General features: G+C 35.9%; 1 protein-coding gene across 1 annotated transcript in view; it reads right to left on the bottom strand.

Annotated features, from left to right (window-relative positions):
- The window catches only part of DNAH11 (dynein axonemal heavy chain 11), a 316,107-nt gene that overhangs the window by 263,723 nt on the left and 24,757 nt on the right, over positions 1 to 27,627 (bottom strand). The window contains 6 exon segments of the mRNA XM_060157128.1: positions 598 to 793; positions 1,352 to 1,476; positions 1,794 to 1,931; positions 8,721 to 8,837; positions 24,404 to 24,571; positions 25,793 to 26,026. Of these exon segments, the coding sequence (XP_060013111.1) occupies positions 598 to 793; positions 1,352 to 1,476; positions 1,794 to 1,931; positions 8,721 to 8,837; positions 24,404 to 24,571; positions 25,793 to 26,026 (978 nt within the window).

Raw genomic sequence — 27,627 nt, 5'->3', positions numbered from 1 at the left:
ACCCTCAGTCCTCCAGGTCACATATTTATATACCTGAGCTGAGGTTAATAAGAAAAAATAAGTGATGCAATTCTTTGAAATATTTCGGGGAAAGAGAACAGAATCTGAGTACAGACTGTGACTATTAAACTCAGTGAGGCTAACTTTCACCTCCTAGGCATACAGTTGGACTGCCATGAGACAGGGCAAGAAAACCTAAGCCAGAAAACATCTGATCAAAGACTAACGATTCTGTTCAATTGAGTTAATATTTATTAAATGTTACCAAGTGCCAGACACTATGTTAGACACACAAAACACAAAGATGAAATCCAATGGACCCTACTCTCAAGTAACTCATTATCCAGTAAAGTGGGAGTGGCAAATAAATAATTACAAGACAAAACAAGAAAGAATAATTAATATAGAATTTGATAAGCAAATCCCTAAAACAAAGACCTATTAGAAGTTGTTTTTAGTTATAATCCTCGTAGCACTGACATTTTCCCAAAATAAAATACAAATGAATGGAGGTATGAGGAATATTCTTATAATAAAAAGGGCATCTATGAAACATTTTAAAAATACCTTTGGGTCAAAGTTGACCCAAACCCTTACCTTTGGGTCAAAGTTGACATTGAGAAGACCACTTACGGCACTGAATTTAACCAAGGGTTGATTCAAATTGAATTCACAGATTTCATCCACATTACTTTTCCATTCATTATAGATACGATTTTCAAACTGGTCTAGCAAAGCTGTCATTTCAGTATACTTCTGATAAATCCAGGCATGATCAGGACTTTCCAAGAATCTGTAGGAATATGTTTTTTATTTTTACTTTTCTATACATTAGATAGATCTCAGCTTAGCTACTTTATAGTAATATATGATAGAAATAAGAAAGTACACTATAAAAATCAGGAAGAAAATCAATAAAGGTCAAATAATGCTTCTGCATAGTCTGTGCCTTAAAAGATATGAAATAAATGGAACTCCAAACATTTTACTAAATGCAAACAGCAACAAGTTATCAATTCCTACAAAGAAAAGAAAAAGATACAGAAGTCTGCAAAATAACAGGAGTGCTAGCTATTGGAGAAAGGAAAAACAGTAACAAAAAGCTATCAACATATTGTGGGTGAAATGGAGAAGTGAAAAAAGACCTAAAAACATGGAAATATATGAAGTTCTAAGTCCTAAACATACTCCCAAACCATGGGGATAAATCCCTCTCAATGAGCCCAAGCAATGACAAGAGTTAAGTAAGGCAGTGACTCTTTAAGTGCTAAAATGAACAGCTCACTACCCTATATAAAAATTGCCTGTGTCGAAGGGATAATGTTACCACGAAAGAAGCCTAACTACTCACAGATCACGGAGAGATGCAAAGTTTGACCAAAACATTTGAAGTCGGTCCATGACCTCTTTAGCCCATTTGATATTTCCTGAGGTAAATGGCATATTCTTGTTAAGGACTACATTTCCTTGTTCAATCTGCAAATTGATATTGTGATGAAGAGGATGAAAGGGAACATTTAATCAGGGCACACTCCAACCTTGTAGGCAATTGTTAATTTTGGAACATTTACAGTACAAATATAAAGAACATACATGCAAAGTAACCTGATTAGTAGAAGAGTTACTGTCCTAAAGCAGGTTCTTCATATCCATAAGGAAATCAATTACATAAAAGCATAACAATTTTAGGGTCTGTATCTACTCTTCAGTTATCATTCAGTGGAGCTCTACTTGACACCCTGACCCACAATATGATACTGTGGGTCTGTCAGACTTTATCCCCTCCCACTCACCTGTTGCACGTGTTCATTATACAATTGCTTACACATATCCAACTCTGCACTGAACATGTGCACAAGTGTGCTGTAAAGTGGGCTGAAAATTTCCATGACAACTGGTTTCTCAAGGAAATTCCCAAATACAGTCAAAAGCTATAAAAATCAAAGTGAAAGAAAGGTTTTTAATACAAATACTCGATTCAATATTTCCTCCATTAAACTTCCTACGTGACTAGATACAAAGCAAAAATCTAGATCCCTGCAAGTATCCTGCAATGTCTTCAGACTGAAAACACTTTAGCATCTCACTAAAATTTCTATGCATCCAATAAAGCAAATTCTAAATGTAAAGCAGTTTCCCTTCCTCAGCAGAAAATGAGGAGTCAGAAGCAAACCACTGTCTGTTAGAAATCCCTGATCACAGCCGACACCCCTACTTCCTGTTGGACACCAGGAAACGTTGTAGAAGATGCTTTGCAGATTTAAGAACAGAAGCAAGATTGCGTACTTCTTATTTGCTCTTCCCTCCTACACATATACTCTTTAGAATAAGGAAAGCCATATCAAGGACCTCTAGGTTACACGTTAATAATTATACTGTTATCCTGTGATAAACCATAATGGAAAAGAATATGAAAAAGAATGTATAACTGAATCACTTTGCTGTACAGCAGAAATTAACACAACACTGTAAATCAATTGCACTTCAATAAATTTTTTTAAAAAACATACAATTTGAGGAGAAAGAGGAAAGCTATAAAATTCCCAACTGTTAAAAAAAAAAAAAAAGAAATCATCTTCATATTTGCTAAGTGTAATCTGCTGTATGTCCTCTAGACTTAGAATTTCTGTTTGCCAAGTAACATCTTATGGAAAAATCCAAACGAACTTTTTGGCCAACCCAATAAATCAACTATACTTCAACTATACTTTTATTTTATAAAATAAATTTTAAAAAAATAGTTACACCGGAAGCATCAGTCACAGTGACCGTCCTGCCCATGGCCGCCCATGTTTTGTACCACAGGACCCAGCTACCCTCAACACAGCAGCTGGGGCAGCAGTGGCGACCTGTTCCAAGGACAAGCACTCCACGGGCTGACAGTTCCTTCAGTGTCAAAGTACTGGTTGAAACCAACGCCTTGAGATAATTGGAGTCTTTCTCAGAAAAAGAATGAGGGCATGGCAGGCTGAACCTATGCCAGTAAAATTTATGAGTGAAAAGAACCTACAGTTGAACCTTGACAAAACGAGCTTGAAATGCGTGGGTCCACTTTTACACAAAACTTTCTCAATAAATACACTGGTAAATTTTTTGGAGAATTGCGACAATTTGAAAATTGTTCTCAGACAAGACAAACCACACTGCCAAGAAATATCAAAAAATTTAAGAAAAGGTATGTCATGAGTGCATGAAATATATGTAGATACTAGTCTATCCCTACATAGATATAAGGTGTTATTTAAAATCAAATTAATAATGTGTTAGTTTTCTTACTGTTTTATAACTTTGCTTTTAAAAAATTACACTACCATACAGTATGCCTTTCTCTCATAATTGGAGAAACTGAATATCAGCCTATCATCACAGGTGTTTTTTTAAAAATAATGTTTCCAATATTATAGTGGAGTATGACTATAACACTCTATGCCATAAAAGTTTTATAATGATTCATTCATTAGTGTATAGGGTAGGCTCCCGTGAAACAATCCTATTGATTACACAAGGCTACCATAAAGCAATCATATTGCTGCTTCTTTTTATCAATGAATCATTATAGCTGTAAATAAATATGAATTTTTCATGAATGAAAAATGAAATGAAATGAAATTATCTTTTCATTTCTTTATGTCTAGTGTTAGTAATACATATAAGATCTACAGCGTTTTGTATTGTGCAAGGCAATATTGATGTAGGTACTGATGATTCATCTTGTAAACAGATGACAAACTCATGGTATCGATACAGTCTTGTAAAGATGTTTTCTCTTCCTTATGATTTTCTTAATAACATTTTCTTTTCTCTAGCTGACTTTATCATAAGAATACATTATATAATACATATACAAAATATGTATTAATCGAACGCTCATTATTGGTAAGGCTTCCGGTCAACAGTAGGCTACTGTTAGTTAAGTTCTGGGGGAGCCAAAAGTTAAACAGTGATTTTCAACTACATAGGAGGTCAATGCCCCTAACCCCTGCATTGTTCAAGGGTCAACTGGACTAGCGAGCAGAGGAAGCCAGTGAGTAAGGGGACAGAAAAAGCAGACACGTGAACTAAAACAGAATCACATGACCAGTAAGGAGAAGTATGTAGTTCCAGAACTCCCTCCGCTCAGTCATCTCAAAGTAACCTTGACCCCCTGTTTCCACAAAGCTGAGCTGTCTGGTGAGCCTAACCTTGGATTTCTATTTGCCTCCTGTCTTGTCTTCTGCCCCACGGGGTTTCTTCTGTGCATCAGTGTGAGACAGCTTTCTTTGCAAACAAAATAATGTAATAGACATACATATTTTTGTACAAGCAATGTTTATAGAATGCTGCTAGGTGCCAGGCACTATATTGTAAGGGTGTTAAAAATGCTATTGTTACCACATGCTCCAGATAGGGAAAGTGAGTTATGGGAAGGGGATAACTTGCCCAAATTTTCACAGCTAGTGCAGAGTTGGCATTTGACATGAACACTGGGCAGTCTGGCATCAGAGCCTCTGCTGCCTTGTGTAGGAACTCATCAGCCAAGGTGCCATTTAAAATTGCTATTTTGTTATTTACTTACTCTATGTGGGCTTCAGAAAATGTGAGCTATTTGGTCTGTTATATAGATACTTTCTCTGAAATAAAAGGAGATAGCTTCTCAAAATAACTAAATATCATCAAGGTGACAGAAAACCATACACTAAGGTTTGTGCCTTGCTAGTGATGTGACATGGCAAAAGAAAGAGCTTTGTTCTTCCTCTTAGAAAACTAATGGGTGTTCCTCCAAATATGTTTTTATTAAAAAACAGCATCATTGTAAACAATTTGTAAACATTTCCAAAAACTGTACTTACTAAAAAAAATCAACACAAGGAAAAAATTATACCAACTGAAATGTAAATCTAACCATATCTTAAGAGGCCAGTTTAGACAAACACACACTGGCTTTTCTTCTGGTAATATCAATTATACCTACTGTAGAACTGTTGGTGGGAATGTAAATTGGTGCAGCCACTATGGAGAGCAGTATGGAGGTTCCTTAAAAAACTACAAATAGTTACCATGTGATCCAACAATCCCATTCCTGGCATATATATCCACAGAAAACTTTAACTCAAAAAGACACATGCACCCCAATGTTCATAGTAGCACTATTTACAATAGCCAAGACATGGAAGCAACCCAAATGTCCATTGACAGATGAATGGATAAAGAAGATATGGTATATATATACGATGAAATATTACTCAGCCATAGAAAAATGAAATAACGCCATTTGCAGCAACATGGATGGACCTAGTGATCATCATACTAAGTAAGCCAGACAAAGACAAGAATCATATGATATCACTTACATGTGGAATCTAAAAAATGATACCAGTGAACTTATTTGCAAAACAAAAAGAGACTCACAGACATAGAAAACAAACTTATGGTTACCAAAGGGTCGAGGGATTGGGGAGGGATAAATTAGGAGTTTGGGATTAACATATACACATTAGTATATATAAAATAGATAACAAAGACCTACTGTATAGCACAGGGAACTATACTCCGTATCTTGTAATAATCTATAAGGGAAAAGACTCTGAAAAAGAATAGGTATATATGTGTGTGTGTGTGTATATATATATATATATATATATACACACACACACACACATATATATAACTGAATCACTTTGCTGACCACCTGAAACAAATCAACTATACTCCAAAAAAAATTACTGTAGAAACTACTAAATATTTAAAATCTACTTAGTTAGCTGCTACCTAGCAAAATGCAAAGTATTAACTTTCTTCTTACAACAACTGTTTTGTTAACTTTGGACTTGATGTTAACATTCTGAAGTAAACATTGCCTCATAGATTTCACAAAGAAGTGTACTCCAACTATAGTAGGGAAACATATTTATTTCACAACATTCTCTTTCAAGCCCTTATCATATCAACCGCAACTGGAACAATACCAGAAGCTTCCCAGCCACATCTCATTTTGACCACCTGATACGCTTAGTGGGACTTAAGTCCAAGTGTAAAATAGGAAAGACAGAGAGAAAATATTCTTTGGGGAGATTGTAAAGCCAGGAAGTAGTAGTAAACAGAGTCTTAACCTTTTATGCAGTATACATTATCTTAATTTTTCAACATCACAGATACATAAAAGTTACCCTCCAGGATGAGAATAAATGTCATTTGAACTTCCGGTTTCCTTGTCACATTGGAACTAAGAGTTCTTTTATGGAGAGTACAGACATTGTCCTTCATATCAACCTCAAAAGATTCAAGATTGATTCCCAATATATGCTTCCTTCCTAAATATCCCACTGGAGATCTGTAAGGTTTACCTTGATTTTCTTCTACTTCTCAGTTTCATTATGTAATATTTATATTTTTCCTAGGTTTGTCTTTTTCAAAGATTTTTTTAATTTGCTGCCACTTGAACCATATACACTTCACAATTTTCTAGTTTTCTATTATTTCATCTAAAGACTTTTCTAGACACTTGTCTTACTTCAGTCTCCCTGCATGTAAAGAAACTGTAAATTTTAGAAAGCCATCCATCAGCATTTCGGTGTTTTGTTTGTTTGTTTGTTTTTTTGTGGTACGCGGGACTCTCACTGTTGTGGCCTCTCCCGTTGCAGAGCGCAGGCTCAGCGGCCATGGCTCACGGGCCCAGCTGCTCCGCAGCATGTGGGATCCTCCTGGACCAGGGCACAAACCCGTGTCCCCTGCATTGGCAGGTGGATTCTCAACCACTGCACCACCAGGGAAGCCCCAGCATTTTGTTTTAATTTTTATTGAGTGCCAACCCTGTAGGGTCTGAGCCACAGCTTTATACTGTTTGGTTCCAGGGCCCTTCCTGCTCATGTCTTTGCCAAGAGCAGGTACTGAATCGTGGTCTTCAGAGAACAGTCTGCAAGTATTTATTCCCTGGGACACAACAGTAACTGGTTGGAGTTCCATCATCCTGTACCTATGGTAGAAATCATTTTCTCCCCTAAATACACAACCCTGTAATTTTTTTCTTCTGCCACGACTCTTGCTGCAGTTACCTTCATCCTTGTGTCATTTCAGGACTCTGACAACCAGTCAGCCCTCCTAATGTCACAGTTATTAAGTGCCTGCTTTATACAAGGTGTGGCAGAAGGTGATCTAGATATAACAAAAACTCTAAGATGATGTCCCACCCCTGGAGAGCTTATAAGGGCACCATCTCACATTATATTTTGCAGCAGACAAGGTACAAATATGTGGAAAGTTAAAGAAACAAAATACATGACAAAAAAGAGATAAAATTCTTTAGAAAAAATAACTGGCCATGTACTAAAATAGAATCCATATGAATGGTTGTGAAAAGGGCAAGGAGAGAGGTTTGAATTAGAAACGGTAGGAGCCTCTGTAACCTCTGTAACTGAAATTTCATTCTACATTCTTTCTTGAAGTTATTTCTAAAAGCATGAAAAGAGGTCCAGTTACAGAGAATACGATAGACTACTACATAGCCACTAAAAATAATACTGTTGAATTGTTACAAAAGAAAAATTTTTATGATTCACTGCTTCCTGAAAGGGTTACAAAGAGATTACAAGGATCAGAATATGTCATTTTTTGCAAAGAGAAATATGTATGCATATCTAGTCAAAGAAAAGGAAGGGCAGTAATAAATACAATAGTAATTTCTGAGAGATGGGATGACAGGTGGTGTTATTTTATAACAACAGGCTATATATTTCAGCTGGCAGCATCTCAGTTTCATCCAAGGGCTCTTAAGAGAGAACTATTTGAGTCTCGTGACTTCTCTGTTAAAATGCTTGATGGGGATAGAAGACACTAGCCACTTAACCGCCATCTGACCCATTTATTTGAATTTTAAGATCAAAATCAAACAAGTATCTCCGACAAAGCCTGTGCCTGTTATACTGTTTTGCACTGCCATCTTCAATGAATTGTGTCGGTGATTCTCTAGCTGTGTTTCTGCTGACACTGAAGCCTCATTCCTCTTTGGGGATGTCATCTAAGTTTATGCTTGACTTGCAATTCTCTTCTTTGACAAGCAAGTTTCACAAGGTGCCCCGATTACCCGTTACAAGCTTTCTACTTGGGAGGACTCTCAGGATGCTTTTCTTTTCTGCAACTATTCATACGTCTATACTGTATTTCATCAATTCTACGACAAACACTCTTTCATGTTTTAACACCTCTGAAACTAGACTATGTTATATAATCAACAGCATCATAATTTTTTGGCAGCATATTCTTTTGTTGATAAACACTGGTGTGTCTGATAATCAACGGTGTCTTATGCCTGCTGAAAAACAGTGTATAAATTGCTATTTATTTCAGTCAGATTAATAAAGTGGGCAGATGAACCCAACCTATGTAAACAATGGCAAAGAAAAGAAATTCTTGAGTTAACAGAGAGTTTTCACTTTTCACTGTAGCTTAATTTTGAATTGATAGTTCACAGGCCATACCAAACTTGCTCTAAAGGTAATGAAAGCTGAAACAATGAATTCAAGCAAAGATCAATAGTCAAGTATCCTAAAACTGACTCTGTCCAAAGTAAACTTCATCATTCATTAGTACATTATTCAAAGCTTATAATTCAGTGAGCTTCATATGAAGAGAATGTAACTAGTTAAGAGTTTACCTGGATGAGAAAGGAATGTATTCCCTCTTTTCATCCAATAGTCTTATTCACTAGTAAAACATTTTTTCCTGATAACTTCTTCAGAACTAACCTTAAATGCAGCTTCCAGACCATTGCAGTTAAAGAAAGCTTCACAAAGAATTGTCCCGAGCCTTCTGTCAAAATCCAAAGTTTTGGACTTAAACACAACATAATCACTTTCAAATTCCTATAAAATTCAAAATAAAATATTAGTTTACAGGAAAGAATCCAACAGTGAAAATATCAACCACAAAAGTGTGACACCTCTCTCTCTGTGAATGAATTTATTTTTCACAGCAGGATTCCAGGAGAGACAAAGAAAGAGCTGTATCTGACTTATTATTCAAGTGGCAGCCTTATAGGCGCACTGAACATTTAGCACTTCCAGCTCACATTTCCACAATCCTTTTCACTGGCTCAGACCCCAACATTAGTACTTTGGCCTATCACTCTATCCTTCTCCATACTATTTTGATTATAAATGAAAAAGCAAAGGTTTTCAGAAAAGAAAAAGGAAAAAAAAAATAACCCATCTTATTATAACTTTAGTCCACCTATAAGTTTAAACAGGAAGTTTTTTATTTTGTTTTTCATGGAGCAGAAACCCTGCCAGGAAACACTATTTCTTCAAGTGAGAACTAAAATCCACAGGTCTGTCTGTAAGAAAGCATCATTAGTGATACAGACAAAACATAATACTCTTCCTGCTTTCCCAGTTTCTTATTAATATGCAGTTAACAACCTCCAGTTTTCTCCTAATACATAAACACCCACTCCCATAATTACAAAGAATGAAACAGTGAAAGAATAACCATCATCTGCACAGCATTACAATTCAGTCTTCAGTGAAGTCTCAGAAATTCAGAAACACTTTGGGCTTCCCAGTCAAACCGCCCCAGGAGTGCACACCACACACTTAACATAAAGAAGTCCTTTGTTACCACCATAAACTGAGCCTCCTCTTATTAATAATAATAATGACAGCTAACATTTATTCAATTCTATTCTAAATGCTTTACATTATTAACTCAATTCTAACCACATGATGTAGGTAATATTCTTACATTTTGTAGGCAACAAAGTAAACTCAAAGAAGTTTAATGCCCACAATCTTACCCCTACTTAATGGCAGGGCCAGAACTTAAAGCCAGGTGACCTGGCTCCAAAGTCCACACTCCAAGCATGATTCTGGATGTTTGTATGAAGGAATACACCTTATGCTGAATTGAACACACACTATAACAGTGTAATGGCAAAGTTCTAGAGCACTATGTGTCATATACAACCATGTCATATTTAGCATCAAGAGGAAGTCTCCACTTATGAAGTAGGGCCAAACAGTCTCTTCATTCAAGGCTCGCTGACTTTTAAAAGTAAACACAAATGCCCAACAAGTTGTAAACAAGCCTAACTTACTCTTCTTCTCAGTATGGCAACAAAGAACATACCACTTAAGATCCTCAAAGGTTATCAGCAAATAAGATCAGGGAGGAAACAAATCAGCAAATAAGATCTCAGGGAGGAAATCAGCAAATAAGATCTCAGGGAGGAAACAAACGTTCATTTCCATAATTGATATCTCTCCTAAACTCTTCTTTGTCACTCAACCTGAATTCAGAACTGCTGATAGAACTTCTCCCCTAGGAAGTCCCACAGATAATTGAAATTTGTTTTATACACATCAGAACTCATCATCCTCTCTATAAAGCCACTCCTCATTCTGTAAACCCTAACAGAAACTTTGGCAATCTCTTTCACTTCTTCCTCTCTCGGTCAACTGCTGTCAATCTTTTCTCCTAACTACCTATTCTTCATTAGTCCAGGCATCACCCTCCAGATCACCATTACCATTTAGCTGGATTTCTGTTAACCATTTTCTAACAACTCTCTTTGCCTTTAATCTCATCTCTCCCATCATTCTAACTGCAATCTAAATAAGCTTTCTAAAATAGAAATCTTATGTCACTCTCGTACTCAAAGTTCACCATTATCTCAATTCAGAATCCTAATTTCTTAGGGTAAAGTCTAAAAGTCTTAACCTCACCTACAAGCCCTCTGTGATCTGGGCCCTACTTACTGCTCCCAACTATTCCAGTACCTCTCCCCCTTTCATACACCAGGATCTAGCCACACCTGCCTTATCATACTCATTCTCTGTGTGTAATACAATTTTCTGCTCATCACTTTCTTTTCACCTACTCATCACCTGTTTCATTTCTATTTTTTTTTCAGTTCCATTTATCTTTCAAGTATTGTCTCAGTTTCCCTTTCACCTCCTCTCGAAAGGGGCCCTTCACAAATGATCCCATAGTAGTCTGTACATTTCATACCCTAGCACTAAGCACACTGTGTAAGTGCCAACCTGGATTCTCCCCGTGGATTTTAAACTATGAGTATAGTAGCCATGTCTCTTTTCACAGTGACAGTGCCAATATTTAATGAGGTTCCCAGCACAGAGCTGTTTCTCAATACTTACTGAAGAATAAACAATATGCTGGTATTACTGAAAACCATTTTTTCTATATTGTAAAAACTCCAAAATTGCCCTTATTAGTGACGTGGGAAATTTTGAAGTTTTAGCTAGAGAAATGCCATGGTCTGATTTAGCTCCTAAAAGGCAATCAAGCAGCTGTGTGAAGAACAGACCCTGATGGAGCCAAGACAGGGGCTGAACAAGAGGTTTAGGAGCAAATGCAATAACCCGGGTCAAAGATGAGATCCGGGTATATTTTCAGGGTTTATCTGATGTTTATCATAAGAAAAGAGCAAGATCATGGATGACTCCAAGGTTTTGTAATAAGTAGTACATTATATGGACTATTTAATGAGTTGGAGAAGACAAGGAAGAATAGGTATGGGGAGAGGTAAACCAGGGGTTCAGTTTTGCATGTTGGTGACATCTATTAAGTATCTAAGTGGAGATGCTGAGTAGGCAGCCGAATAATATGCTATGTGTTTGGGACTTAGGCAGGTCCTTTCCATTATGTAAAATATCCTTTAGGCTTTTGGTAGATACTCTTTATCAATTTGAGGAAGGCCCCCTCTATTCCTATTTCTAAGAGTTTTTATCATGAATGGATGTTGAATTTAGCCAAAAATTTAATGCATCGAAGTTTTTAAACTACTAAACTATCACAAAGGAGGCAAGAATATACAATGGAGAAAAGACAGTCTCTTCAATAAGTGGTGCTAGAAAAACTGGACAGCTACATGTAAAAGAATGAAATTAGAACACTCCCTAACACCATATACAAAACTAAACTCAAAATGGATTAAAGACCTAAATGTAAGGCTGGAAACGTAAAACTCTTAGAGTAAAACACAGGCAGAACACTCTGTGACATAAATCACAGCAGTATCTTTCTGGATCTACCTCCTAGAGTAATGAAAATAAAAACAAAAATAAACCAATGGGACCTAACTAAACTTAAAAGCTTTTGCACAGCAAACGAAACCATAAACAAAACAAAAAGACAACCCACAGAACAGGAGGAAACATTTGCAAGCTACCGACAAGGGATTAATCTCCAAAATATACAAACAGCTCATACACCTCAGTACCCAAAAACCCCAAACCACCCAATTAAAAAATGGGCAGAAGATCTAAACAGGCATTTCTCCAAAGAAAACACGCAGATGGCCAAAAAAGCACATGAAAAGATGTTCAATGTCACTAATTATTAGAGAAATGCAAATCAAAACTGCAATGATGTATCACCTCACACAGGTCAGAATGGCCATCATCAAAAAATCTACAAACAATAAATGCTGGAAAGGGTGTGGAGAAAAGGGAAAACACTCCTACACTATTGGTGGGAATGTAAATTGGTACAACCATTATGGAGAACAGTAGGGAGGTTCCTTACAAAACTAAAAATTGAACTACCATATGATCCAGCAATCCCAACTCCGGGGAATATATCCAGAGAAAACCACAATTCAAAAAGACACATGCACCCCAATGTTCACTGCAGCACTATTTACAATGGCCAAGACATGGAAGCAACCTAAACGTCCACTGACAGAGGAATGGATAAAGATGTGGTACATATATACAATGGAATATTACTCAGCCATAAAAAAAGAATGAAATAACGCCATTTGCAGCAACACGGATGGATGTGGATACCATCACACTAAGTCAGACAGAGGAAAGACAAATATCATATGGTATCATTTATATATGAAATTTAATTTTAAAAAAATGATACAGATGGGGAATTCCCTGGCAGTCCAGTGGTTAGGACTCTGTGCTTCCACTGCAGGGGGCACAGGTTTGATCCCTGGTCAGGGAACAAAGATCTTGCATACTATGCAGTGTGGCCCAAAAAAAAAAAAAAAAAGATACAAATGAACTTATTTACAGATCAGAAACAGACTCACAGATTTTGAAATCAAACTTGTGGTTACCAAAGGTGAAACGTGGAGGGAAGTGATAAATTAGGAGATTAGGATTGACATATACATGCTACTCTGTGTAAAACAGATAACTAATAGGAACCCACTGTATAGCACAGGGGACTCTACTCAATATTCCGTAATAACCTATATGGGAAAAGAATCTGAAAAAGAATGGATATAAATATGTATAACTGATTCATTTTGCTGTACACCTGAAACACATTGTAAATCAACTATACTCCAGTAAAAAAATTTTAATGCATCGATTAACACAATTATGATATTTCTCTTCTTTCACCTGTTAATATTGGGATTACACTGATTTTCAAATATTGAACCAGCCTTGCATCCCTAGAACAAACCCCCTAGGGACATGGTGTAGAATTCTTTTTGTATACTGTGGAATTCTATTTGCTAATAATTTAAGGATTTTGTACCTATGTTTATGAGGGATAAGAGCTTGCACTTTTCACTTCTTTGCACTGTCTTAGCTGGTTTTGGCAGCAGAGTAAAACCTACTAGCTTTGTAAAACAAATGGGAAAGTGTTACCTTCACTTGTATTTCTGGAAGACACTGTGTAGAACTGGTGTCACAGGTATAACTTGGTGACATTGAAGTTTAGTTCCAGACCACTGAAATGAAGTGGTTACCACAATAAAGCAAGTCACATGAATTATTTTTGTTTCCCAGTGTGTATAAGAGTTATGTTTACACTATAGTGTAATTACACTAAGTGTAATAGTGCTATTACACTAAGTGTGCAATAGCATTATGTCTAAAAAATGTATATACCTTAATTGAAAAATTACTAAATTATTACTAAAAAATATTAACAATCTTCTGAGCCTTCACTGAGTCACAGTAATAACACCAAAGATCACAGATCTATCACAGATGACCATAATAAATACAGTAATAACAAAGTTTGAAATATTGTGAGAACTACCAAAATGTGAGAGACACGAAGTGAGCAAATGCTATTGGAAAAATGATGCTCAACACAGGGTTGCCATGGACCTTTGATTTAAAAAAAAAAAAAATTGAGGTGCGCCTGTAATTCTTAAATATTTGGTAAAATTCTCCTAGGAACAACCTCAGCATGAACATTTTCTTCAGGGGAGTCTTTAATCACAAATCCAATTTCTTTAATAGTTATAGTGTTATTCAAATTATCTCACCCTCACAAGAAAAAATTTATGTGTGACAACAGATGTTAAGTAAACTTACTGTGACAATCATTTCACAACATATACATGTATCATATTATTATGTTGTACACCAGTGGCCCCCAACCTTTTTGGCACTAGGGACCAGTTTCGTGGAAGACCATCTTTCCACAGACCGGCCGGGGTGGGGGATGTTTCAGGTGTTAATGTGAGACATGGGGAGTGGCAGACGAAGCACTGCTCGCTCGTCTGACACTCACCTCCTGCTGTGCGCCTCGTCTCCTAAGAAGCCGTGGACCGGGGACCTGTTGCACACTAAAACTAATACAATGTTACATGTCAATTATATGTCAATTTAAAATATTTATTTCATATTGAGTGAGTTGTGGTAGCTCTAATTTTTTTAGGAATTGGTTCATTTCATCTAAGTTATCAAACTTATGTGTGTAGATGTTATTCTTTTGTTTTTTGGTATTCCCCATTTTTTTGATATCTGTTGATGATGTAATTGTAGCTATTTTTTACTCCTGATATTGGTAATTTGTCTTTGTTTCTTTGTAGTCTTGCTAGAGCTTTGTCTTTTCAAAGAACTCTTACTTTCACTGACTTTTCTCTATTCTTTCTTTTCAATTTCATTGATTTCTGCTCTTTCTTTCTTCTGATTATTTCCTTCTTTCTGATTGATTTGTATCTATTTGCTCTCCTATTTTTTCTAGGTTCTTAGGGTGGAAACAGATTATTGATTTGAGATTTTCTTCTTTTTTAATGTATGCATTTAGTGCTATAAATATCCCTCAGAACTGCTTTAGCTGTTGCCACAAATTTTGATATACTGTATTTCCTTTTCATTCAGTTCTCTACACTTTATTTCTCTTGAGACTACTTCTTTGATTCATGGAATATTTAGAAATGTGATCTTTAAGTGTTTAGAGATTTTCCTGTTAGGTTTCCGTTATTGATTTCTAGTTTGATTCCACTGTCATCAACGAACGTACTATGTAGGATGTCATATCTTTTAAATTTGTTGAGGTTTGTCTTATGGTCCAGGATATGGCATATCATGGTACATGTTTCACAAGCACTTGAAAATATGTGAATTCTGCTGTTGTGGCATGGAGTGTTTTATAAATGTCAATTAGATCCTCTTGGCTGATGGTATTGAGTTCTTTTAGATCCTTGCTGATATTTCATCTGGTTGTTCTTTCAATCACTGAGAAGGAAGCATTGAAGTCTCCAACTAGAATTGTGGATTTGTCTATTTTCTTTCTCAGTTCTACCAGTTTTTGAATCACATATTTTGCTGCTCTGTTGTTTGATGCATACACATCTAGGATTGCTATATCTTCTTGGTAGATTTACCCTTTTATTTTATCATTACATAATGTCCCTTCCTGGTATTCTTTTTTTTTTTTTCCTGCTATGAAGTATACTTTACCTGATATTTATATAGCTATTACTGCTTTCTTTACTGCTATCCTTTGATTAATGTTTGCATGATATGTCTTTTTCTGTTTACTTTTAATCTGCATATATGACTATATTTGAAGTGAGTTTCTGAAAGAAAACATATAATTTGGTCACTTTTTTAATCCACTCTGCTAATCTCTGTCTTTGTATTGGTGTACTTATACCATTTACATTTAATGTAATTATTACCATGTTAGGGTTTAAGTCTGCCATTTTATTTGCTGTCCATTTGTTCTGTTTTTTCTTGTTTTTCTGCAACTCTATTTGAAATTTTTTAGCATTATATTTGATATACCTATAGTGTTTTAAGTCTGTCTCTTTATATTGCTCTAGATATTACTTTATTACATTATATATACATCAGTGTCTAATGTTGCCATCTATCATCAGTTCAAGTAAAGTATAAAATCTTACCTCCCACAACCAATGAGTCAAGGAAGAAATCATCTAGGAAATTAAGAATACATTGAGACAAATGGGGAAAAAATCCAACATACTCAAACTTAGGGAATGCATCAGAAGCAGTGTTAAGATTGAAAGTTTATCACTGTAAAGACATACATTAAAAAAGGATCTCAAATGAATAACCTAATTTTACACCTTATAGGAGTTGAAAAACAGCAAACTAATCCCAAAGCTAGCAGAAGGAAGAAAAAAAATCAAGATTGGAATAGAGATAAAGGAAGTAAACAACAGAAAAATAGAGAAAATCAACAAAACCAAAAGTTTGCTCTTTGAAAAAGAAAATGAAATTGACATTTAGCTAGATTGACTAATGAAAAAAGAAACTCAAATTACTAAAATGAATGCTGGGTAATTCAGAAATAAAAAAGATTATAAAAATACGCTATGAACAAGTGTACACCAAACTCTATAACACAAATGAAATGAACAAACAGAAACACACAACCTACCAAGACTGAATCGTGAAGGAAAAACTGAATAAGCCTATAACTAGTAAGGAAATTTAATCAGTAATCAAAAACACTTCAACAATAACAAAAAAGCCTAGGACCAGACAGCTTACTGATGAATACCACCAAACATTTAAAGAAGAATTAATACCAATCCTTCTCAAACCCTTGCAAAAAAAATTGAAGATATAACACTTCCTAACTCATCCTGTCAGGTAAATATTGCCCTGACACCAAAGCCAAATAAAGACATTACAAGAAAACTACAGACTGGTATTCCTTATAAATAGCGATACCAACACTCTCAACAAAAAGTCGCAAACAGAATCCAGCAGCATACTAAAAGGATCACACACCATGACCAAGTGGGTTTATTCCCAGAATGCAAGGATGGCAAACAAAAATCAATGTCAGTAGACCACATTAATAGAATGACGGAAAAGACCACATGATCATCTCAACTGATGTAAAAAAAAAAAAAAATTCAACACCCTTAAATGATGAAAACACTCAATAAACTAGAAATGGAAGGAAACTTCCTTAACATGATAAAGGCCATCTATGAAGAACCCACAGGTAACAGCATACTCCGTGATGAAAGACTAAAAGATTTCCCCCCTATGATCAGGAACAAGGCAAGGATGTTCCACTTCCACCACTTCTATTCAATACTAGCTGGGGAAACACTAGTTAGAGCAATTAGGTGAGAAAAAGAAATAAAAGGCATCCAAACTGAAAAGGAATAAGTAAAATTATCTCTGTTAATACATGACATGATTTTATACTTAGAAAACTCTAAAGATTCTGCACCAAAAGCAAAACCAAAACCAAAACAAAACCACTATCAGAGGTAATTCAGCAAAGTTGCAGGATGCAAAAATCAGTTGCACTTCTATATGTTAGTTATGAGCAACAAAGTTGGATCCTTACAAGATATACAAAAATTAACTCAATATTTATCAAAGACCTAAATGTAAGAGCTAAAAGTATAAAACTCTTAGGAGAAAATACTGGAGAAAATCTTCATGACATTGGATTTAGCAATCATTTCTTGGATATGACACTGAAAGCATAGGCAACAAAAGATAAATTTGACTTCATCAAAATTAAAAACTTTTGTGCATCAAAGGACACTACCATGGGTCTGAAAAACAACCCATGGAATAGAAGAAAGTATTTTCAAGTCATACATCTGATCAGGGGTTAATGTCCAGAATATAAGAACTCCTACAACCCAACAACAAAGGAATCCAATTCAAAAATGAGCAAAAGACTTGAATAGACATTTCTCCAAAGGCATAAAGATGCCTAATAAATACATGAAAAGATGACCAACATCACTAATCATTATGGAATGCAAATCAAACCACAATGAAGTATTACTTCATGGTCACTAATATGGCTATTATCCAAAATAATAAAAAATAATAAGTGTTGATGCGGATGTGCTAACATTGGAATCCTGCATTACTGGTGGGAAGACAAAATAGTTCAACCACTATGGAAAACAGTTTGGAAATTCCTCAAACAGTTCAACATAGAATTACCATATGATCCAGCAATTTTAATCTTAGGTACGTATCCATAAGAATTGAAAGCAGGGACGACACAGATACTCGCTCAACAATGTTCATAGCACCATTATTCACAAGAGCCAAAGAGGTGGACACAAGCAAGCATCAATCAATAAATGAATAAACAAAATACATTATATATATATATAAAAAAAATAGATTTAGCCTTAAAAAGGAATTAAATTAAAAAGGATAATTTAGCCTTAAAAAGGGATTAAAGGAAATTGTGACACATGCTACAATATGGATGAAACTTAAAGGCTTATGCTAAGTGAAATAAGCCAAACACAAAAGAATTATTTTGAGTCCACTCATATGAGGTATCTAAAATAAATAAATTCATAGAGAGAGAAAGTAGAACAGATATTACCAGGTACCAAGGGGAGGGGGCAATGAAGAGTTATCATTTAATGGGTGCAAAGTTTTTGTTTGGGATGATGAAATGTTCTGGAAGTGGATAGCAGTGATGGTTGCACAACATTGTGAATATACTTAATGCCACTGAATCGTACTCACAAATGGTTTAAATGCTAAATTTAATGTAAAATACATTTTACCACAGTTTTATATACAGAAAAAAAAACCTTCCTTCTATTTTGATTCCTTTACTCTCTTCCATTTATAATGGTCTTAAATACTTTCTGTACATACATTTAGAACCACAGAGAATGTTATAATTTTTGCTTCCACCATGAAACATTATTTAGAAAACTCAAGAGGAGAAGGAAATTCTATTGTATTTACACTTATTTCTACATACCACATTCTTCCTGCTGTTCCAAGGTTCCCTTCTTTATCACCTCCTTTCTGTATTAAGAACTTCCTTTAGCCATTCTTTAAGGATCAGTCTACTAGTGACAAATTATTAGGGTTTTTTTTTTTGGTCTAAGAATTTCTTGATTTCCCCCCCTTAATTCTTGAAGGGTATTTTTAACTGGGTACAGAATTCTGAGTTAACAATTCTTGTCTTTCAGCACTTAAAAATATTTTGCCATTTCCTTCTGGCCCTTGTGATTTCTGATAAGAAAACCACTGTCATTCAAACCATTTTTTCCGCTTGGGTAAGTTGTGCTTTCTCTCTCACTACTTCTGAGATTTTTTTATCTTCAGTTTTCAGAAGTTTAATTATGATGTGTCTTGGCATGGATTTCCCTGGGTTTATCCCTGGGTTTACCTTTCTGCTATTGATATCCTCTTGAATCTGTAGGTTTATGTCTCTTGCCAAATTTAGGTGGTTTCCAGCTACTTCTCTGAGACTTTCAGCTTCATGGTCTTTCTCCTCTCTTTCTGGAACTTTGAGGACACTAGTGCTAGATCTGTTACAGTCTTGTAAGTCCCTAAGGCTCTGCTCATTTACTTTCAGTCTACCTTCTCTGTTGTTCAGACTGAGTGCTTTCTATTGTTTCATCTTCCAGTTCACTGATTCTTTCCTCTGTCACTCCATCCTGACACTGAACTCAATCACTATGCAGTGTATTTTTATTTTTTTCAGCTCTAAAATTCCAATTTGTTTTTTATATCTTCTATTTCTTTGCTGAGAATTTCTATTTCTTTACTGAGGTTATTTTTTATTTGTTTCATTATGTTGATAATTGCTTGTTGAAGCATTTTTGGCATGGCTCTATAAAGCCTGTCAGATAATTCTAACATGTCTTATCTCAATGGTGACATCTATTAGTTGTCTCTTTTTGTTCAGTTGAGATCTTCCTGGTTCTTGGTATAATGAGTACATTTTTATTGAACCTGGATGTTTTCATACTATGTTTCATATTATGAGACTGGATTTTATTTAAACCTTCAGTTTTTGCTAGCATTCTACAATACTGCTCTGGCCCCTTTACTGTCAAGTAGAGACAGAAGTCCAGTTTCTCCACTCAGCAACCATTAATACCTAAGGGTGGGGAGCTCCTGTTATGGCTGGGTGTTCCAGTTTCCCATGTGGTCTCAACAGATGTCACAGTACTGGTGACCTGGTTACTATTTGGTCATGGTGAAAGCACTGACTTTCTAGAGGCTTCCTGTGACACTACCCTAGTGGGGTAAAGGACACTTCTGGGTGAGGAAAGAAATTCAGGATTCTCATGTGTTCTCCACTGACATCACAGAGAGTGAGCTCATAACTGGCTAGCTAGGATGAAAATCATGACTCCCTACTTGGCCATCACTGATACCACCCCAGTGGAGGTGTGGACTGGGTGGGGTAGCATTTTACACATTGGCTGTAAGTCTAGTCTCCCCATACAGTCTTTGCTGGCATGGATGGGGGTAGGGAACAGTTTCTTCTGTGATATTTTTCTGGACTAGAGAGACTGCAGTCTACGAGTTTTCTGTCTTGCCAGGCTGTCCCTTTCTTGAGAGGGATCAGGCTTTAATTGAGGTTTTTAATGTCTGTGACCACTGGTGTTTCCAGGTTGCCAGTGTCTTCACCTCTAGGTCTGCATTATTTCAGGCAAGAAGGAAATTCAGGTAACTCATCACTATGTTGTCTTTTGGGTCCATCTGTCTTATTCTTTTCACCTTTCAGAGTCTTCTTATGTGTCTTTTACACAGTGACCGGTACTGCAGTTGTACTTAGAGGAAAACGGAAAAGTACATCTACTCCATCTTCCTAGAAGAAGCTCCTAAGTAAATTTTTAAACAGTGATATCTACTACTTTAAATAACTTTAAAAAATAAATAATACATAAATTCACAGAATAATATACAATTGTTTTTTTAAAAATAGGTAATGCTATTGCAGTGATACAGAATGACTGCTAAAATATATTAAGTGACAAAAGGTATACATGATCTGTAGAGGATGCTATGAGTGCAAAAACAGAATTCAAAATACATACACCCATGTATACACTAGTACATGCACCATGTATCACTGGAACATTATATAAGAAACTCATAATGGTAAATGTCCTTGGGGAAGGAAAATGAAAGACTAGGGGGAAAAGCAGGGAATGAGAAGAATGGGACTAAATTTTTGCATTTTTGCATGTTACCTTTCCAAAAGAACAAGTAAGTAATGTTTTTAAATAATCAATTTTTCCTTGAAAAGTAAGCAAGCAAGACCTGAAAATCCTACAGATGACTAATAAGAAATTTATGTAGTTAAAATTTTTAAATGCTACACACTGTAACAGCAAAAGAATTAATAAATAGTTCAGGAGACTAGAACAGAACAGAAAACTAATTGTAGGAACTAGAACACAAGCTAGTACAGATTAATAGCTACTTTTAAAGTGAATTTTAGATCCTGGAGTAATGGCGGGCTAGGTACCTGGATCAATCTTCCTACTAAAAACTAGCAGGCAAAAGGAAACTAGCCACAGCATCTTGGATCACACCACCTCAGGGCACAGGTCCTCAGGTGAGTTCCTCCAGTTGCCCCAGATGAATTTATTCCCTTCATTTCTAGGAAGACGCAATGAGGGTGACAAACACTAAAGAACTGACATGGCACAACAAAAAAAACCCGATAGGTTGAGAGTTCTGGGTTGGAATCTCTGTTCCACTCCCTGGAACTGTGTAATCTCGGGTAATTTACATATCCTCATCTGCCTGGGTGGTCACTCTCAGGGTTACAGCTAGAATTAAGCAGGAGTGTGTGTAAAGGTTTGGCGTGATGCCTGGCACCCAACACTTGTTCAGTAATTATTAATGGACTCATTAACAGACACTAGTGGAGCCAAGAGGTTACTCTCAAGAATATCCACCATCCTTGCTTAGTTATCTAGGGAATTTTATTTACTCAAGCTACACCTCAGAATGTCGGTAAAAACCAAGCTGCTGAGCCTCAAGTCACCTGCCCATCAGTTAAATACAATTAAGAAAGCAAGTCTCTTATCAAGTTCAAAATGATACAAATTGTTGTCTATATTCACTAACATCAAACTTGCTAAGAGACTACAACTCAATGATTTCCACCACTAAAAAAGAAAGGATAACTATGCAACACGATAGAGGTGCTAATAATCACTACACTGGCTATTAAAATATATAAATGTATCAAATTAACATGCTGTACACCTTAAATATGCACAATGTTACATGTTTCAATTAAATAAATTAGAAAGCAAGTCTCTCCCCCTAATGGTCTGGATCTCAAAGAGTCCCATAGGAAGAAGTCAAAGCAAATACCTAAAGTGAACTTTATATTCAGTATTAATAATTCAGAAACCCAAGAACATTTTTATGGACACACCGGAGAAATCCCCATCTTCTGTAAATAGATTATACTGGCAGAACTTCTGTCACACCAATAAAGGCTCAAAGCCTGATTGATAGGCTTAAGATTAATGAAGAGAGAGACATAAACAGCATTTCCAAAAGCAAATTGCCAGTCACTGTTTCTCTAATTTACCAGAACATATATAAACCATTTCTACACCAGAGGGCAGGAAGTCTGACTATGATACACTGGACAGTTACATTAGCACTATTCAATGGGGATTGGGGAATGCAGAGGGGTGTGTGCAGTGGGAGAGGAAGGGCATAGGGGTGGGCATGTGTCATGGGGAAACACCTGTATGAATATATGAGTTTGCAGGTAGTTCGCTAACATAATACCTCCTAAAAATTACCAGCTGATATCATAAAAACCAGAACACAATGAAACTCAGCTAAAAAGCCCCCAAATGAACAGTTTATTAAGAAAAAATATATAATCATTGCAATATTCTGAGGCAATACTGATAACCAAGACACATTCAAAAAAAGCAAAGGTCATCTTTGACATAAGCACACCAACTAAGTGAACTTTTAGTTAATTCAAATTTCGATTTCGAGGAATAACCAAAGTCAAGGAGCTTTTAAATTATATTCTAAAGCAGGATACAGTAATCAGATAAAAGGATGAAGGGGAACTTCGAGGGCAGGTTATCAATGTCTCTAACCCAGATCTGGAGATCACAGGTAAGCCTTGCCCATTTTATACTAAATACAAATAGCAAGCAGATATATGTGTGTGTGTGTGTGCGTGTGTGTGCGTGCGTGTGTGTGTGTCAAGAGCAAGTGAATTTTCTATTCTATGTTTGTGACTGTGCAGGGTTTGGGCAGACACAGGGATAAATTCAGGACCTTTAGCACTACCAGGGAAGCGATATCAGCTAAACCTAGCCATGTCCTCCAACCCTGGCACACTGAAAACCTGCCAGGATTTGTAATCATGAGCAAATCAAGGCTCTCCTGTAACTCGAATGCACCCGACGGTCCTGTGCACGCTGGGTTTCACGCTCCTCTGCTTAGTTGCTCATAAGAGCTAAATCAAGCCCTCCCCCCCCGCAAGAGTCCCATCCTGTCCATATTCACCGAATTCCTGCTGGGTGCCAGACATCTTACCAGGCTCTGGGGATGAGCTCATGCATTCCCCTAGATCATCACCACAGATCTAGATTTCTCTTACTTCCCCACAAATGAGCAGGACACACAATGACCATATCTTCCTTACCATTAACTCTACTTCCCAAAAACTGTCAGCGGTTCAGAGGGATTAACTTTGCTAACCATGTCCTTACAAAGCTAACATACTGTATTTGTACACTTCAGAGAGTCAATTATTTGGCCAAATATACACATTATAGTGAATAAATTCACATTCCACAAAAAACAATGATGACGAGAGGTAATCTAGTTTTTTTTTTTTTTAGTACCTGGGATTCACTGTCATAGCAAACCACTAAAATGAAGCTATTTTTATCCTAGAGCTGCAGGGATGCCCACAGGAACTCCTTGGCTCCTAACCTGCTGGCAGTGACAGAAAACAGAAGCAGCTTAAACCTGAAAGCTTCCCTCTTTTTCAGAAAACATACATGTTAATAATATATGTAATGAATGAGGTGAAAGTAAATATTCAAGTAGATGAAAAATTTACCTAATGATTCAAGAAAAGGCTAAAATAAAACACACAAGTTACATGGACACCAGATAATCAGATCTAAATGAGTTAATATGGAAAGTTCCTTTCCACTATACATCAACAAGAGACAAATCCAGACTGAGGTCCACTGTTATATTAGAAACAGTTTAAAATATTCTAAACTGAAAATGCAAAAGTTAGGGACCTAACTTCTGGTCCCTGATCCACCACTAAGTAAATGAGAGACCTCAGACAAGTCATTTCCCCTCTTTCACCCGGGAGAGGTTGGACTGAATGGGACCTATTATCACTGTGACCTACTGTCCTTCCCAGCTTTAAAATACGATTCTATGAAATTGAAAACAAAAAGATACAGTATTACCATGTTATTGTAATCAGATGGGTCATATGTGCTCTGTTTAAAAATCTTACAGAGTTCCATAAATTCTTCACTCATCTCGTGGATTTGTCCATTTAAAATTGCTCCCTTGGTACCGCCAAATTCAAGTCTTTCCAGCTTTTCAAATTCCAGTATGGTGACAAATATATCCTTTGAAAAAAACATCGTAAAGATTTTTCCACCCTCTTGAGTAGGAAAAGAACATTTTAAAGTTTCAAAGAAAGAACATTTTCCAACATTCAAAATCAGTGAGTCAATGGACACTTACATGACATAAAGTGAATATTAATGATGTAACTGAACTAAGTAACTGCCTACTTTTAAAATCATACTCCCATTTTCACATGGACTGAAAATTATCAAGCAGTACAGGCAACACCTAGCTTACCATAGTTAAACATTTGATTCTCTAATTTCATATCCTTCTAATCATAAGTCAGACGTCCGGGTGAGATCCAAAACTCATTTTCAGCCACCAACACTGCAGTGATGGGCTCTCTTATGGAAAAGGAGCTTAAGAGACTGTTATGAAAGGGTGATGCAAGTTACCCAGAGTCAGGCATTTGGCACTCAAACTTTAAGAGGCATTCAGGCTGCTTAAATGATGAGAATTTTCAAAACATAAAGCTCTAATTTTGAATGAAATTCAACAAATCTATCAACAAAAAAGCCCGAACATTCTAGAAAGAGTTTTACAAAGAAAACAAGGAAGTTCAAAATGAAAACAAAAACAAAAACAAAAACAGAAACCTTAGCCAGTTGGCTCCATACAAGTTGTTGTGTGTGTTTACATGTATGTAATTCATGTTTGGTTTTTTGGCATTTAAAACATTTATAAAAAGCACATGTTTTCATGTTCTTTTCATCTATTTTTCTGAATAGTTATAATATTTGAATAGTATAACATATATATTTATATACTAAAAGTTACCATGATATTTTAGATTATCAAATGGGTTTTCAGCTATGGAATCCCAATAAAACCATCAAACATGTAAAGGAAAAAAGGGGTTATTTTATAGCTTCCTGATTTACAACCATTTTCTAGGAATGTAGTAAGCTGTAGGACAAGGGTCACTGGTACATAGAGATTCACTTACACTCAGTATAATAAAATAATCAAAAATGAATTTTTTAGAAAAAGAAGCCAAAGCTTTAAAACTAAACAAAGCTTTGAAACTAAACAAACTAAAGCTTTTACTGTATCTTGATAGCACGGGCCTCGTAAACTCCTCATGAGGATCACCAAGAAAGCAGACTTCCCACCTCCCACCCAAGTAGAACAAACTATTCCCTAAATCATATAAAAAGCTATAGGATTTTCTGAAACAACTTACAATATGAATAAATTACAAGTCAATAAATGAATACCTCTATTTTTATGAAGCGGTCGAGAAATTTGTCAAATCTAAGAAACACCAGATGAGACTGGAAATCCCATGGTTTCAGCTCCTTATTTCCCATAAAATAGCTTGCCAATCCTTCTCTATAGTTAAAAAAACAATTTTTGAAAGTCTTTAAGATGTTAACGGCCACCTGCACCTTTTCCAGAGAGTCTTCAATTTCTCCCCTCAAAAGGTCTTCAGGCAAAAGGTAAGCTAGTGCCTAGGATTCAATGAAAGGAAACAATAATAAGAAAATGTTTAATAGTTTTACTGAAAATGACTGTTTCAATGAACTGTTTTATTTTTTCAGTGCATGATTTTTAAATTACAATGTCTAGAATTGGGCCAGCAATGCTGTAAAACAGGAAATACAAATTCTAGAAATTCAGGCACTTAGGTTTCAATGACATACTTGCATACATTAGAGACTTCTACAGGAGATGCTGCAATTTCTGGAATTAAACATTCTGCCAATGACTACACTTTTGCTAAGCTTCAAAGATACAACAACAGTGTAACCAGAATTTGCATGGCTATTCCTAGCAGCAAATATTCTGCACAACTGTTTTTTCATATAAAGAAATGTATAAGCCAGGAAGGGACATCTATAAGACCATGTATTTTAAAAATACGGTCACGTTACCTGGCAGCACAAGGTCACTTGAAAAGGTGAGAAAGAGCTAACATAGGTGATTATACCATTGGCAATTCTTTTAGGTTAGCAGACTTCTCTTCTGGGGGCTTAAACTCATTATAGGACGTAAAATCTAGCCGAGATATGCCATATGAACTAGTTTTCAATAGTGGAAATGCAAAGGCGAGAAGGATTATAGAAAAACCAGCAGATTCATGTAGCAACTCTCGTAGGACCATCATTCAGTTCTTCCCTTTGCATATTTGTTATGAACTTTCACAATTTCCCTGTTTAGGAGCCTCAGGAACCTATAAAATCTAATCCTGATGCATCTTCACCTCATATAAATTATACGTTTAAACTGCACACCTTTAATTCTGCAGTTGCTTAGAAAGTTGTCACAGATCTCAATGGAGAAAGTATTGAAAGCCATTGGGTTCAGCATAGCAGATAGAAGAAATGTTTTTCTAAATGTAGACATATTGTCTTCCATCTCCCAATAATGGATATGGTTTTACATGCAATATAGACTCTGTGCCATAAATGTGTGAAGTAGTAAGAATATCATTCATTTGGTGTCTAAAAAGCCTACTAACTAGTTCCTTCAATTCTAGCAGATCAGGAACAGTGAACAGTGGAGACCATGGTCACCTGGACAGCACATGACCCATCTAAAGGGGTACGTGAAGCTCTAGCAGCTGACTGTGTCAATGGGGATGCAAGAGCCAATGCAGTGAGATCTGACTTTTCAGTAGAGGCTGGAATGTTGGAAATTCAATGAGACCTACTCAATTTAAGCATCAGAAACAATTTTTTTTAAAATTTCAAAATACTATGCAAAATAAAAGCAGTGGATTGATCCATTGGCCAAAGACAGTTGACAGAATGCCAGCTTATGACTTCTGACGTACACCACAGCAAGGGTTCAAATGTTTCATAAACACGTTGAAGTCTACACAGTCACAAAAACAAAGTACATGAAAACTATATAAGAAAATTATAAAAGGCACATAAAATGTGTGATCACACAAATCATGCAATGTACAAAATTAAGAAACAACATGGTACAAGTGTATACTCAATGAATCACTGCAAATTTTTTAAAGCTGGTAATGCTCAAAGCTGAATTATACTAAAACTTTTTACACATTGATAATAGCAATGCAATTAACATAATCTTTTGAAAA

The sequence above is a fragment of the Lagenorhynchus albirostris genome, chromosome 8 (assembly GCF_949774975.1).
Source record: "Lagenorhynchus albirostris chromosome 8, mLagAlb1.1, whole genome shotgun sequence".
Lineage (NCBI taxonomy): Eukaryota > Metazoa > Chordata > Mammalia > Artiodactyla > Delphinidae > Lagenorhynchus > Lagenorhynchus albirostris.
The sequence above is the reverse complement of the archived record's forward strand: the minus strand, read 5'-3'. Positions and strand labels throughout refer to the sequence as shown.